At 37.6% G+C, this 15,093-nt stretch overlaps 3 protein-coding genes and 1 non-coding gene across 10 annotated transcripts in view; 3 read left to right on the top strand and 1 right to left on the bottom strand.

Moving 5' to 3' along the window:
* Positions 1–15,093, top strand: part of LOC114732613 (scarecrow-like protein 14) — a 26,341-nt gene extending 11,248 nt beyond the window's left edge. The window contains exons 1-3 of one of the 2 annotated variants that reach the window (XM_028919924.1): positions 12,069–12,179; positions 12,331–14,787; positions 14,937–15,093. In XM_028919924.1, coding sequence (XP_028775757.1) covers positions 12,391–14,727 — 2,337 coding nt within the window. In that variant the 5' untranslated portion in view covers positions 12,069–12,179; positions 12,331–12,390 and the 3' untranslated portion in view covers positions 14,728–14,787; positions 14,937–15,093. Of the gene's footprint in view, positions 1–12,068; positions 12,180–12,330; positions 14,788–14,936 lie in introns of those variants that run through there. The other variant, XM_028919925.1, reaches the window with a different exon arrangement.
* Positions 1,681–1,752, top strand: TRNAG-UCC (transfer RNA glycine (anticodon UCC)). The gene has a single exon. It is a non-coding gene; the product is annotated as a tRNA-Gly (tRNA).
* Positions 2,035–4,415, top strand: LOC114732618 (PGR5-like protein 1B, chloroplastic). Of its 3 annotated transcripts, none has more exons than XM_028919931.1 (7): positions 2,035–2,342; positions 2,574–2,636; positions 2,725–2,811; positions 3,171–3,408; positions 3,555–3,628; positions 3,753–3,873; positions 4,085–4,415. In XM_028919931.1, exons 1-7 carry the CDS (start codon positions 2,058–2,060, stop codon positions 4,183–4,185), a joined length of 969 nt encoding a protein of 322 aa, XP_028775764.1. In that variant the 5' UTR covers positions 2,035–2,057; the 3' UTR covers positions 4,186–4,415. The 3 variants fall into 3 exon arrangements, with proteins under 3 accessions (XP_028775764.1, XP_028775766.1, XP_028775765.1); XM_028919933.1 differs by lacking the exon at positions 4,085–4,415 and adding an exon at positions 3,947–3,977 and having other exon boundaries at positions 3,753–3,851; XM_028919932.1 differs by having other exon boundaries at positions 2,036–2,342; positions 3,753–3,851.
* On the bottom strand, positions 4,733–7,620 carry LOC114732622 (uncharacterized protein RAB5IF homolog). 4 transcript variants are annotated; one of them, XM_028919938.1, is made up of 4 exons: positions 7,116–7,620; positions 6,642–6,745; positions 5,396–5,525; positions 4,733–5,204 (listed from the first exon to the last, which is right to left on the bottom strand). In XM_028919938.1, exons 1-4 carry the CDS (start codon positions 7,251–7,253, stop codon positions 5,145–5,147), a joined length of 432 nt encoding a protein of 143 aa, XP_028775771.1. In that variant the 5' UTR covers positions 7,254–7,620; the 3' UTR covers positions 4,733–5,144. The 4 variants fall into 4 exon arrangements, with proteins under 4 accessions (XP_028775771.1, XP_028775772.1, XP_028775774.1 ...); XM_028919939.1 differs by having other exon boundaries at positions 4,733–5,250; positions 7,116–7,617; XM_028919941.1 differs by having other exon boundaries at positions 4,733–5,250; positions 7,143–7,615.

Below are 15,093 nucleotides of genomic sequence, written 5' to 3'. Positions count from 1 at the left end.
AGCATTCGACTCACTTCCTTTGCATTGACTCACTTTGGGATTATGCCGACAAGAGTGGTGAGCTACTAACCGATGTTATTTATGTTTCAGTGAGGAGGCGATAGGGAAACTTAATTACTGGTTCTTTATTCCCTCATTCCTCAATAAACTAGGCATCCTCCTATCATGCATTAAAAAAGCTCTTTTACCCTTCTTATACATCGAATTCCAAACCTACCATATTAACTTTGTTTAACCACTTTTCATTCAGATGGTATAAGCCAGGGCAGCTACTGAGTATAGGGTCGATGGCAATAATTCCAATGAAAGGGAAAATTTCTTTTGTTGAAGTTAGACATGGTTTCATACCTTTGGGGAGGGGGGGTTTGAAAAAGAAAAGGAAAGAAATCTTCCTCGCTGTTTAACTGATGGCCTAAGTTATAAATGGATCATGAGGTTTTTTTCTTTGAAATCCTTTACTAGTTGTTGCACGAAGTTGTTGGGCTCTTCTCTACCTAATTATTGTTCCAACATCCTGATGTTTTCCTGAGGCCCATTAGTACTTCTGTCGTATCCATTACAGAATTGGAAGACAAAACAGTTTTAGAGCTGAGCAGTTAACAAATGCCATATATGCCCATACATCTCGGACATGGAACAATTACAAGGCTTGGTCCCATATTCATGCCAAATCCAAATTCATGCTCTTTCTTTCTTTCTTTTTTTCTGTCTTTTTTTTTGGGGTTATACATAAGTATCCTCCTATTATAAGCAATTCTATTCGAGACACTGTCGGGTACTAAATGCAAGCACATTTTTTAATGGGGGATTTGAACCATGGTTAGCTACTTTGTGAGGGACTAGCCTTTTCCACTAGACCCAACCTCCAATGATAAATTCATGCTCTTTCTGAAATTCCACAAAAACAATGTTCTACACATTGAAAACCACATGGACAAACCCAATTATGGGTGCTATGCTACCAAATCTGTAGCTTCTAGTCTGTGACGAGTATAAACTCAAAGAGAAAGCTTAGTTTCAAAAAACTAATCTATTAAGAGGAAGAGTTCCTTGAACTTATAAAACCTATAATATTTATGAGATTTCTTAATATAAAACTCATAACACAGTCCCATCTTTTCTTCCAGATTCAAAACATGAAAAGATGGGACTGGGAGCTGTAGATACATCATGTGTTTAGAGAACAAAGTGGCGGATGCTTTGACTAAAAAAGGACTGCCTACTTCTCGCTTGCTGGATGTTTGTCCTATTTATCTTAGGACCTTTGTTGATCAGGAGTGTTTGGGATTTAATTCCCCCGTAGTCCAGTTTTCTTCTTGTTTTAGAGTACTGACCTCTTTCTTGTACCAAAAAAAACAGTGGGAAGAGTCGCTCGCGTGGAAGCAAATCTCCTATGAACTTTTTCGTCAACTACCCAGAGCATAACTACAATCCCAAGTAACCAAGGCCCAAAGCTCATTCGTGCATCCGCTCCTGCAGGAGTCGATAACATCATTGACCTCCAAGTTCAAAGTTGAACATTTGCTACTTTTCCAGGTCCAAGATGCACATGGATAGAAATATAAGGTCCCCAGTGGGAACATTTGTTAGGTTCCCTTCGTCAAATAGTGCTTGAAGTCAGTCAAAACGATGTGCTTAAAATTCGACGTGTTTATTGTAAAGGATAACACCATCAGTCAAGCGTTTGTAGTCCAACGGTTAGGATAATTGCCTTCCAAGCAATAGACCCGGGTTCGACTCCCGGCAAACGCATAATTTCTTAAAGGCCTTTTACCGCCTACTCTGAGGCTCTTTTTTTTTTTTTGGGGGGTATTAAAAACAAATTAAAAAAAAAAAAATTTCTGGATGAGGAGTGCTTGCTGTCTGTGGCGAGGGTGGATTTCTTTGTCCTCCGATGATCAAGTTATGTCATTGCAAAATATGGACCAATCGCGTTAACAGAAATATCGGCAAAGGGCGCCAAATAGAGGGGTAATCTCGTCCATTCGCTTAGCTTGCCTTTGCTTATGGTGAATTCCCACTCATGCTCTCGCCCAAAACGCAACCATTGGACCCGCATGTCATATCGTGTCTTGTATCTCAAACTGTTCCGGAGCCAAGGCGGTGCGTCTCGGCGTCTCATGGCGGCCACGAGCCCCTCCTTCTCTCCTCAGCGATCCACTCTTCTAGAATTCCCCAGAAGTAGTCGCTCTCTTCCTTCCTTCTCCGTTCGTTTCTCCGCTAAGAGTAATGGAGCCTCTGTTTCCCCCACCTGCGACAACCTCGCCCAGGGCCCTCACTGCGTCTACGTTGGCCCCATCGAGTCGGCCAGCCAAGAAACCCTCGAGGCTCTTTATCTCCAAGTAACTCTTTTCTTGAGTTTCCTATCTTACTCCTGAATTCAATTTTGGCTCTCCTTAAAACCTGTTTGAGATTGCGTGGATAAAGTGTGGGGAAAGAACTGGTAGAAATGTGAAATTGACAATTTGTATAGGACTTGTTACCATAAGCTTGTATATTTATGAACTCTTTTGAGTATATTCCATTCTGTTCCGTGTTAATTCCCTTTTTTTAAAATTTTCTTCCTTGAATAGGCACGGGATGCGTATTACAGTGGAAGGCCTTTGATAGTTGATGACATGTTTGATAGAGTGGAGGTATTCGCTGTCTACCCCTATTCACGTGGCATTCTTCTAGATAGTTTTTGTGTCAACCTTATTAATGTAAGATAATTTATTGGAACAGTTAAAGCTGCGATGGTATGGTTCGAAATCTGTAGTCAAATATCCTCGTTGCAGTATCAGGAGGCAATCAACCTATGCTGATGCTGAGGTAATTTCTCCTGAAATCCAGAATAACTGCGTGTGCACTTTTTGTCTGCTATTATGCAAACTCGCGGAAATCTATTTCTTGTGGTCAGTGAGTTTGTATGTTTGGGCTGCGTGGTGCCCCATATGATTTGAATGATGTGCCGAAATTACTGATTGAGCGAGTGACACTTGACTTCCGCATCCCGCTATTGCCTGAGGAAGTAATATTTGTGTTTTGTATGATGCAATGCTATTGAATATCTGTATCCGATGCATGCTAAATGATATGTCAACATATTTATCTGCTTAGAATGATCAGGCTTATAATCCCCTGAGTCTTGGTCCTCCACCTGAATATTGAATGCTGTGGTTGTAGGGCAGGCAGATTTGTCTATGATTTTTGCATTAGCCAGCACATGGATCGTCTTCCTTGCATTTGGCAGCACAATATGCGTTGGGCCTGTGTTGTACACTATCAGCATGGCTTATTATACTGCATTCAATTCTGGATTATCCTATGTCAACCAAGGATCTGGACTGGGATTTCTGGCCACAGTGAATAGCGTTGTGTTCATGACTTTGGGCTGTGTCATTGGCTATCCTGTTGCATCAGCTTCAGGTCAAAATTTTTAGTTGATATTGTTCATCTTGCATATTCCTAGGGCTGAATCCTCAGCAAAAGTTTCTGTGTCGGTAGTAATAATATAACTGTTCATGACATGGTCGCGAACCCTGTGTCCGTAACTCAACTACCCATTTTTTCAGCGAAGGTGCTTCAAGGCCTATGGAGGAATGACTTGGTGGCACTAAAAGGTGCATGTCCAAATTGTGGAGAAGAGGTCAGTGAATTGTGCGCTCAATCTATTGCATAACTGCGATCTCTGTTCAATATCCATCCCTCGAACTTTATTCCAACCTTCCAACCCTTCCAGTTGGTGACTCAGATCTTCATTTTTCCTTCAGGTATTCGCATTTGTAAGAAGGGACAGGGCTAATGATTCTCCCCACAGAGCAGATTGTCACGTGTGCGGATGCCTACTAGAATTTCAGACCCAAGTCGAGGTAATTGCATTTGAAAGCTCAGGTATCATTAATTAGATTTGTTACATATTTTCAAGTAGAGTAATTTGAATATGACTATCCTATAATGATGTTAGGGCTAGGCTTTGTTCTACAACCCCCCCCCCCGGGCCGCCCCCAAAAAAGATAAAAAGAGACAGAGACGGGAGGGAATTGAAGACAATCCTTCGTATTATATAAAGCATTTGGCATAAAGTGATGCTCTCATTTTGCAGCAATCGGTATCCAGACTGGGAAGAAAATGGGTTTACGGGCGTATTTACCTCGTTTCGCTCAGAGGCAGATCCCAGCGCCAAAGACGGTTGTAAACTCGTAATTAACCCCCCCGGGGGGGCGGGGGACTCCTTTTTCCCTTCGCCGAAGTAAAAATTTAAGCATTTGTGGTTTGTAGTTGCTTTAGTTACGTATAGCAAGGATGGGAATCCAATTAGTTTCTATCCCATTCTCAATTGTTGTTATGAAAACAGTTTTGGTTATGGCCAACGTGTGCTAATTCTCGGCATACCGTCATTTAACAGAAATGGATGGACGATTTCTTCCTTTCGTGTAAGCGTTATGGAAATTTCGTTAACAAGTCTTACGAAAGACATGTCAACATAATAATTTTACGAAAATCGCTTAATGATTAACTTCTGGGGCGAATAGGAGCTGGAGAAGTCTATTTCCACATTATATAAGTGGAGATTCATGTATTCGTCTTGCAAGCTTCGCTATATCAAAAGACTTATCACATTTCATCTTTATTATGATTACCTACTCCTACATACGTGAGGTTTACTTCAGTAAATTTATACGTCCTCAGCCATAGGACTACGTCCTGCCGCGTGGGAGTGAGTTCCAAATTGAAGGAAGGTTTGCTTACGTTGCAAGCCAAAAACTACCATGAGATTTCATTCCAGCATGAGTTTAAAGATGAAAGAGGTGTAAAACCAAGCGTAAAGGCTGTATTTGTACAGTTAAGGAAATATCAAAACAAAATGTAAGAGGAAATGTGAAACGCGTCAACAAGGTCCGTCAGAATTATGCCTGCAAGCAAACTTTATTTCAGTGATAAACTAAAACAGAATGTTGTTTGCCATGGTTTCTGCAGTCCATAATTTGCTACAACACGTGGTGCCATTAGGAATGCATGGAGAATACAGTATTTACCACGGAAACCAGAAGCTGATTTGTTCATGCTCTGCAAAGTCAAAACGTTTTACAATTAAGGAAGTAAAACAAATAATTTCGATTCGAATGATCCTTCTCATTGTTTTCAAGGCAACTCTCATAAAATCAAGTAACATCTGGCGAATGCCACTGACAGTTGGAGATATTTACAAAACCTCCAATGCCCTGCCAATCAGAAGTGTGCTAAACTGTAAACTAGGATCCACGAAAGCTGCACAGATATTGAAAACAAGAACAAAATAAGGAGCGAAATTTTGAAGGGAAAATATAGGACCCTTTCTAATCTTCTGTGCTCAAGAGCCTCTCTAGGATGATAGCAGGAAGAGAATAAGGACCATATCAAAACAACAAATTACCAGGAAAAGAGTTATAGAAGCAAAAAGACCCTCTTGAAGGAGTGCACCATGACCGCCAAACTCTTCCTCGTCAACCTTTAATATTACTGCATAATAACCATATATGATCCCAGAGGATATCACCAAAAAACTGCAACAAAGACCCAAAAAAATTACAAAATGATAAAATAATAAATTCATATGAAAATAATGTTGTTTAGGTCATGTCAAAGCTGTAGGTTTTTTATGAAAGCGCAATGCCACTTCAAGTTGTTAATCAAGCCCTATAAAATAGCATTATATAACAGCATCTAGAATCTAGAAACTATGCAATATAAGAAAATCATTTTTCCTAGGGTAACAAAAGCAAGCAAGACCCATGAGATCGGTAATTAAAGCCTGAAAATGTTATACCAATGGTGATGCATAACAACTGAATTAACCAAATCTTATAAAATACATGGTGGTACCAGAATGATCTGATTTTTCTGGCTTTCTGCACCCCAAGGCTAACAGATCTCTCTAGTATTTACCTTGCAACTCAATGATAAGAATAAAACTCCGAGACTTATCAGAGTTTTTATTAAAATGGACATACAAAAATTTGAATTCTTCACAAGTAAGAATGCGCATTGGATCGAGGGGGGAACCCCCCAAAAAAAAAATGATAATAACAAGGACTTCAAAAGATGGGCTGCTGCCTAATAGGCCACCTTGCGGAATATTTGCAGCATGATACAAAACAGACGTGGATAAGCATATAGGCAATCTTCTAAATTTCAAATCCAGAGCAGCATTTTTATTATGCAGAAGTATCTAACATCATAGTTAATTCATGTCGGATCTCAAAGCTAGGTGTCTAAAATATGATTTTAATCGGATGACATAAATCATCTGCAGTATAATTTGCATTTGTTATCCTGAAGGAGAAATGGAGATGCTCTACATTCAGTTCATATATTTGCATTTTACTATCACTACTTCTTTTCCAATCTTGTCTTGTCACAATCACTGGTAAAACAGCCATCTTCCAGACTCCCAATAAACAGACAGCGTGAGTCTGGATCCAATTAACAGGAAAGAAAAAGGTAGAGGGAATGAGATGTTTCCAGTCTGTATATAGCATCACAAATTACAGAAACAAGGCAGTCAACATCAGTGGATGAGTAAATTTAAATAAAAGCTGAGTCTTTGGCAATGTCATCTGTCATCATAATAAAACAACTTCGACATAAACATGTCTAATTTACAAAGCGAACAAACTTACAGGATAAACCATATTCCCCCAACCAAAGGTACGGCACCCCATAATAATCCAAACACAAGGCCGAGAGCTTGTCGAATCCAATGTAAAACATCTCCCAATTGATCCTATTTTAGGGGGCAAAGACATAAATCGTTTAGTGTCAATTCAATTACATAGCACAGAATAGTAATACCAATAACTCAAAGGAGATATGTAATAGCCAAATTGCAGATATATAATATATTTTTCTAAACCAGCACTTGTGAGTTGTGAGGAATCTGAGCATATATTAATACGATACTTCATTTATCTATATTGACCAAATTTGAAGACTTGAACATATAATTCTGCTTCGACCGATGTACCGAAGAAGAAAATGTTGGTACTTTAGATTTAGCCTATAATGAGTTCGGTTATTCAATACCCTGCAAAATGCCCCGCAAAACAATCTGAACACGGAATAGATAAAAAAAGACAGGCACGGATGAAAGAAACCTTCAATGAATACATTAAAGAGCGGACCTTATCCCACGAAGCTTCGGGATCAAGAAATTTAGCGAACTTGGAAGGCGAGAGGTGACCATTCTGGTGCTGTTGCTGGTGACTGACTTTAATCGATTTACCTTCTTTCATTGTGAGAAACCAATAATTGCGCAAACAGGAAAAGGGGGGAAACAAAATTACAAAAAGCTTCGATTTTTGTTGGCAATTGAGAATCAAAACGGGAAGGTAGTTAACTGACGAAGCAGGAGCAATACTGGGGAGGAAAAGCAGGTTAGGGTTTAGAGGAAGTGTTTAGATGAAAATAGAGATTAAACAAATATGCAAAAGAGAGTGAGGAGTGAGGAATATAAAATTGTAGAGATCTGGAATCAGATCTGAATCGTTGGAGCGTTTCAATCAGGTCGCCGAGCTGCTTTCTACCTACTCCGCCACGATCTGGAGCAGCAACTCCACTGGACTCGCCCGCAAATGAACAAGAATGGTAACTTGCTGCTTCAGGCGAATAGGTTAACCTGCATCCGAGCTACTCCTCGTCGGCTTAATAATAATATAACATCTATTTAACTAATTTGATTAGATTAAAAATATTAGGTAAATTAGTTAATTATAAAAAATATGACACATTTTTCTTAAAATACCATAAGAATAATTTTAAAAAAATTAATAAATATGAGAAATTAGTCTTATATTTAAAACCAAAATCAACTTAATAATTAAGTCCTATACTAAGGACCGAAAGAATATTTTCAAGTGCATTTTCAGGTTGCACCTAATATTGAAATTTTTTTTATGTTAATGTTAGATACATCAAAAAATATTTTTAGGTGTTGGATGTACATAAAAAATATTTGGAGATGCTAGATGTATCAAAAAATACTTCACAGTATTGAACACATCTAAAAAAACACTTTAAAGTGCTGGATGTACTACAAAATATTTTAGGATGCTGAATACACCTGAGAAAATACTTCAGGGTACTGGATATACCTTAACCTTAATTATGATTATAATACTATCTTCGATATTTAATATACTCCTCTGGTCTTATTTATAAGGCATTTCTAGTATGTTTCACATACACCAAGAAAAACCTTAAACATCATTAACTCTTATTTAAAATTTAATGACTTTCTAACTTTATTTCTATTTAATATATATCAATACCTCATATAAACAAAGTTAACACAATAATAAATGAGGGGTAAAATTGTATATCTATATAAAAAATTTCTCTCAGTGCCTTATAAATAGAACAAAAAAATACTTTCTCTCTCTGCCCTATAAGTAGGATCAGAGGAGTAAGATCTAATTGACAAATTTGAGTAAATTAAAAAAGTTTGTTAGGTTAATTATTTGTAATAAATAAGTGTTATTTTTCCTATAATGCCCTTACTAATTATTTGTATTAGTTAGAACTACTATTTGATAGAATCTTTAACATGTGAAATTATTATAAATACTATTTTAAAAGTGGATAAATATGTGAGATAAAATGATTGAGGTCTTATATTTATTATTAACTTAAAAGTCAAATTAAATCTTTTTATTAAGAGGGTGTTTAGAAGATCATAGAAGTGTTTTTAAAAAGTATTTTTTTATAAATTAGACAAATTCTTTCATATATTTATTTCGTATACTATAAAATTAATTTTAAAATCATAATTTTATTTCCATCCTTTAAGTAGGTGAGGTAGTATAATGTTACTATTGGAAAATAAAAATGGTCCGGATTGCGTAACGCGAGTGATAAGATTCAGGGAAAAATTAGGAGCGGTTGTTCGTGCTTTTTAATTTGCACCCCAAATCATCCACACATAAGATTTATATTTATATAGATATATGTGTGTGTGAGAGAGAGACGGCGAAAATTATACGTGTGTGCGCGCACGTATATGTATTATTTGTGGAAACTAGAAATCGGGCTTGTTGTACAGACAAATGCATACTTCAGGCCAAATACAGTACAGTTTTTTTTTGGCCTACTCCGATTGTTAATATAAAATATTATTTGATTTTTATTTTAGTCCTAAATATAATATCTCAATACATTTTGTCTCTCACATTTATGTATTTTTTTCAAGATAGTTCTTCTAATAATAGTAGTTCTAGCCAATATACTTGATTAGCACAGACATTTTAGGCAAGACAACACTTATTTATTATAAACAAGTAATTTAACTTATTTTTTTTATCTTTTCAAATTGGCCAACTAACTTGTATATTTAGGACCAAAGGTAATATATAATGCAGTTTATTTCTTTATAGTTCGCCAGTGTTTTAATAATCTAGTAATTTTTATTGAAAAGTTAATTATACGAATGTTTTTTGCCATTGATAGAGATTTAAAAGATTTCGAAACATGACAACATCAACATGATATTTTTGTTGCAAATCAGCTTCTTTTGGCTGATTTTTGGTCCTTATATTGACAGATTAAGCCAGATACTAGAAATAAAAAATATATTTACATATAAAAAAACACCACAATGCCACATGGGAACAAAATGTAAGAACACCAGCACCAAGTTAGTACTACTCTGTCCTTAACATAAGAGTTTGTTTAATTTTTATTTTGATCATAAGTATAATATTTCAAATCACTTTGTTTCCTATATTTATCTATTTTTTTTAGGGTTGTTCTTATAATAATTATAATTCTGGTCAAGACACTTGATTGACAAATATATTTTATAAAAAATAACACATATTTATTATAAATAACTAATATTATTGGTTTTTTTAATTTGTTCAGATTAATGAACTAGTTTTTATATTAAAAGTCTAAACCAGCATAGTGTGACATTTTATTGAATTTCGGTGTTAGTAAGGAAGAATGAATTGGGGTCCAATGAGAGAATAAGATAGCAGTGCAAGCGCGACCGAATTTTGTGTGGCCACCCACAGGCCGCTCAATTATACATTCTTTGATACGCGCGCACACATGCGTATATGTATATATTCAAGTGCTATTTGGCTCACTTCGATGCTTACGTTGAATTCAAATTAATGCTTATAATGCACTTTTTTCTAATCTTGTTTATAAGTTATTTTTAACATATTTTATATAAAAAAAGATCTTAAATTTTATTAATTGTAATTTAAAATTTAATAACTTTTTAACTTTATCTCTGTTTAATATACATTATACTTCATATAAATAAAGTCAACATAATAATAAATGTAAGGTAAAATTGTATGTTCATACAAAAAAAATCTCTCAGTACCCTATAAATAAAATTAAATTTTTTTTTTATCTTATAAATAAGATCAGAGAAGTAGTGTTTGACCGCACAATTTGGCAGAAAGAGCCATCTACCGGGCATTAGGCAACACAGTGCTCCAACGCACCCTTCCTGATATTCTCCCTTCTAAATCTACTCTTACTTGCCAAAATAAATCCCAACACACACATATACATACACTTTATTGATGTATATAAAGTGTAGAATGAGGCAGCGGTTATCCATGGTTGGCGAAGATGGAAAGCGGATGCCGCAAAGGTTGTGGATATTGAAATGTCGGATCCCGTTGTTGTCGTACTGTGTTTTGGGATACTTCGAACCTTGTATCTTCGCTGACCACAATGCCAATGTCAAACCCACCGCAGACCTTCTCCAATGCCCTCCTCGCATCATCTTCTCTCAAGGTTCTGGGTCAACACTCCACATAAATAAAATAAAGTCAGCATAAAAGTGACGTCTTTTTTTTGGGGGGGGGGGAGCACGTGGCAACTGTGCAGTGGCAACTGTGCAGTGGCAGCATCTCGTTTTCGGCTCGTATGCTGTAGGCTTGCTCACCAAGAATACAACTTCAGACTTAAGAGGCTTGGCCATCAAGCTATCCCCGAAAAGTAGGTATTTAATACTCCATTCGTTGCCAGTAGTATTCATTCATCGTTCATCAATTTACTAGTTCCATGATCCCCATACTTACAATTCTTATCTCTTCATTCTTATATGCTACTTCCAAGATACTGTGACTCTGCCTGCACGGGGTCAAATCTCTCCATTTGACTTTTTTTTCACTTAAAAAAAATCAACCCAGTGAAAAAAAAAACAATGACATTGATCAATTAAATTAATTGACTTATTAATCGCATCATTGAGATGAATACAATTCTTATCTCCCCGGCATAACTATAACAAGAGATATGACTCTTCCTGAATATATATATATATATATATATATATATATATATGTTTTACTTGGTCACATATCTTCGGTTGATTTCATTTTCACTTTTTGATAAACAATGATGCATTTGCACCTGCCACGTTTTTAAAATTCAATGAGACTCATCAGTTAAATTAATTCATTCCCTTATCACCCAGTTGAGACGAATGCAAATCTTTTCTCATTACCGTATGACCATTCCGGAAGACATCTTTATATGGGGTCAAATTTTCACAAATGTTTTGGGCCATAATAAAAATGTCCAGATCTATACTGATTGCTCTCATTGCATAAACTAAACTTCACGAGTAAAAAATAAGTTACAATAAAGACATTTAGGATTGCCAATCTTTAAATCTAAAGCAATACTGCTCCCGCTAAAAGTATGAAACGAGGGTGATCAGTTAAATCAGTAATTATATTAGAAAAAAATCTTTGATAGGTGATCAGTCAAATCAAGAATCATTGTCGAATAATAAAGATGCTAAAAATAGTTGGCGAAGAATGATAGGCGGTATGTTGGTAGAACAGTAAAACGTCAAACGTTCAAAATACTTATCACAAAAAAATGAAGAAAAAAAAAACTATTGAAGATTGCTCTTTATTATGAAAATAATAATTTAATCGAGAAACAGGATGCAAATTTCGTGTTCGCAATTACTTCATTCCTATTCGTGTTGATAAAAATAATGAATAATCCACCCTCTCTTTAGATAGTATTAAATAATCGTGGTGACTCCCGGGCTTCTTCTTTCCTTCCTCTTCGGGGGCCCTCATCGTTCTTTCAACCTTTCTTCTCTCTCTGTTTCTGTCTGGATTTTCATCCAAAACATAACTTGTGCTGAAGTTCACTGCGACAGACCTCCACGATCAGTCTTTCTGGTTCGTCCCATCTTTTGCTGTTTCTTTAATTTGGATTCATCTTCGTTTTTTTCCCGCTAAGATCGGTCTTTCGTCTAATAACTCTGATGCGCGCCTTCTTTCTCAGTTTTTGTTCATATTTTAATTCAATTCCTTTATTCATAATATTCAGATCTATCAAGCATTTCGGGTATTAGTGCTTCTGGGTCTAGCTTCTCCGCTGCCCCTGAACATGGATCTTCACTTTGACGGAAGTCAAGATTTTATAAACGGTTATAAACTTGATGATGGCGCCGCCAGCTCCGATTCAAACGATTTACCATATCCAGCGAGCGAGTGGGAACTCGACGAAAACTATCGGATACTTCTCAACTTCACAACCGATCCACTGTATCAACCTTATGCGTCTCCAGTAAGTTATGCTCCGCAATCTAGCGTGAAATATGAAGGATCAGAGCGGTTAGTTTCATCCTCGACTACAGGACCAGTAGAAGGCATGTCAGATGTGGCAGCTGCGTCGACGACTTCGTCCCCAGATCCTTCTCTGGAAGACGCTGACTTTTCAGAAACTATGAGGTACATAAGCCAAATGCTTATGGAAGAGAACTTTGAACAGAAGCCAAGCATGTTTTATGATCCCTTGAGTCTACAAGTCACGGAGAAATCATTCTATGATGCTCTCAGAAAGGATCATCCTCCTTCCCCCAATCAGCATCCCCTAGACATTCATCAGAATCTTGATAGCACAGATGATAACTGTTGTGCTAGTAGTAATGATTTTGTCAATAACAGTAGCAGCAGCAACAAGTCTCGGGAGGCTAATAAGCCCTCTTCCTCCTATGCTTCATTTTCTGGAGATTATGCGTCCCACTTAAATTTTCAACCCATCTCTGAGAAACCATCTCAACCTCCGAGTGCTTATACTTGTATCAGCGACGGGCTGTCAGAGGTGGATTCCTCTTTTACTAAGGTCATGGCTCAAAATATCTTTACTGATGCAGAATCCGTTTCACAATTTAAAAGGGGGTTGGAAGAAGCTAGCAAGTTTCTTCCCAGAGGACTTCAACTTGTCACAGGTCTGGAGAGCAGCAACGTGCTTCCAGAGTCCATGGGAGCGGCTAAAAAGGCAATAAGAGATATTCGGGAGAATTCACATGGAATGAAGGGTAGGAAGAATCATGAACGTGAAGCTAGTGATACAGAAGAAGGGAGAAGTAACAAGCAGTCGGCAGTGTATGCCGACGAGAGTGATATATCAGATATGTTTGATAAGGTGTTGCTTAGTGTTGAGAATGTTCCGATATGTGAGGAGCACCACAGATGGTTGCAGAATGGAACAGACAAGGCGAAAGAGCCAATTGAGCAGCTAAATTCATCCAACGGGGCGAAGACCCGCGGTAGGAGACAAGGCAGGAAGAAGGAAACCGTGGATTTAAGGACTCTTATGGCTCTATGCGCGCAAGCTGTGTCTGCAAATGACTGCAGAACTGCCAATGAACTACTAAAGCAGATTAGGCAGCATTCTTCCCCACTAGGTGATGCATCACAGAGGCTGGCTCATTACTTTGCCAATGGCCTTGAGGCACGCTTGTCTGGCGGTGGTACTGGAACCAAAATATTCTATGCCTCTCTAAGCTCTAAGAGGATATCTTCTGCTAATATCTTGAGAGCTTACTCGGTTCTAATATCTGTCTGCCCCTTCAGGAAGTTTGCATATTTTTTCGCAAATAAGATGATTATGAAAGCAGCTGAAAAGGCAGAAAGTCTTCATATTGTCGATTTTGGCATTCAATATGGTTTCCAGTGGCCAATACTTATCAAGTTTCTTTCGCAAAGGGCTGGTGGGCCTCCGAAACTACGCATCACAGGGATAGAATTGCCCCAGGCTGGGTTTCGTCCAGCAGAATTAATTGAGGAGACCGGTCGACGTCTATCCAATTATTGCAAGCGTTTTAATGTTCCGTTTGAATACACAGCCATAGCATCACAAAACTGGGAGACCATCCCGTTAAAGGACTTTAAGATTGAGAGCAACGAACTGCTTGCTGTGAACTGTTTGATGAGATTTAAAAATTTACTGGACGAGACGATTGAAGTAAAAAGTCCTAGAGATGCAGTTTTGAATTTGATCAGAAAGATGAATCCTGATATTTTTGTTCAATCCATTGTCAATGGATCCTACAATGCCCCTTTCTTTGCCACACGGTTCAAAGAGGCACTGTTCCATTTTTCTGCAATGTATGATATGTTTGACACCGTCATACCTCGTGACAATGAATGGAGGCTGATGCTTGAGAGTGAGTTTTTGGGTCGGGAGGTTATGAATGTGGTTGCTTGTGAAGGGATCGAGAGGGTTGAGAGGCCTGAGACATACAAGCACTGGCAAGTTAGGGGTACAAGGGCTGGTTTCAGGCAGTTCCCACTGCCAGATGAGATTATGGTCAAATTCAGCGAAAAGTTGAAGGCATGGTATCACAGGGATTTTGTAATTGATGAACACAACAACTGGATGATTCAGGGCTGGAAGGGCCGCATCATTTATGCTTCCACATGTTGGGGGCCATCATAATGATGAGATGTTGACGAAGTCTGGGCTTTTTCCCGCAGACGACTCATTCTGGACTTTTAGGTATGTTTACAAGGATCGTTTATAAATCTTTGCTCTTCACAGTACTCATATATAACTGCTGATTTTTTCTCTGTTAATAATCATGCTCACTCAATCCAGCACGGATGGTGTAATGGAGGGACTCATTTTAGTAGTTTTCACGATTTCAGGTCATGATAACTCAGGTGTTCCCAATTTACTTATCCCACAGCAGCTGTGATGCACTCTCTTCCCAACTTCTGACCAACGTCGCTTCATCTTCTAGATGTCCTAAAGACTCGCCGATTTTTTATTTATTTGTTTTTTTCCACACAATTTAGGGGGGGG

This window comes from Neltuma alba, unplaced genomic scaffold, assembly GCF_004799145.2.
Source record: "Neltuma alba isolate B1F8T4 unplaced genomic scaffold, ASM479914v2 tig00012920_pilon, whole genome shotgun sequence".
NCBI lineage: Eukaryota > Viridiplantae > Streptophyta > Magnoliopsida > Fabales > Fabaceae > Neltuma > Neltuma alba.
This window is presented reverse-complemented; position numbering and strand designations above follow the sequence as displayed.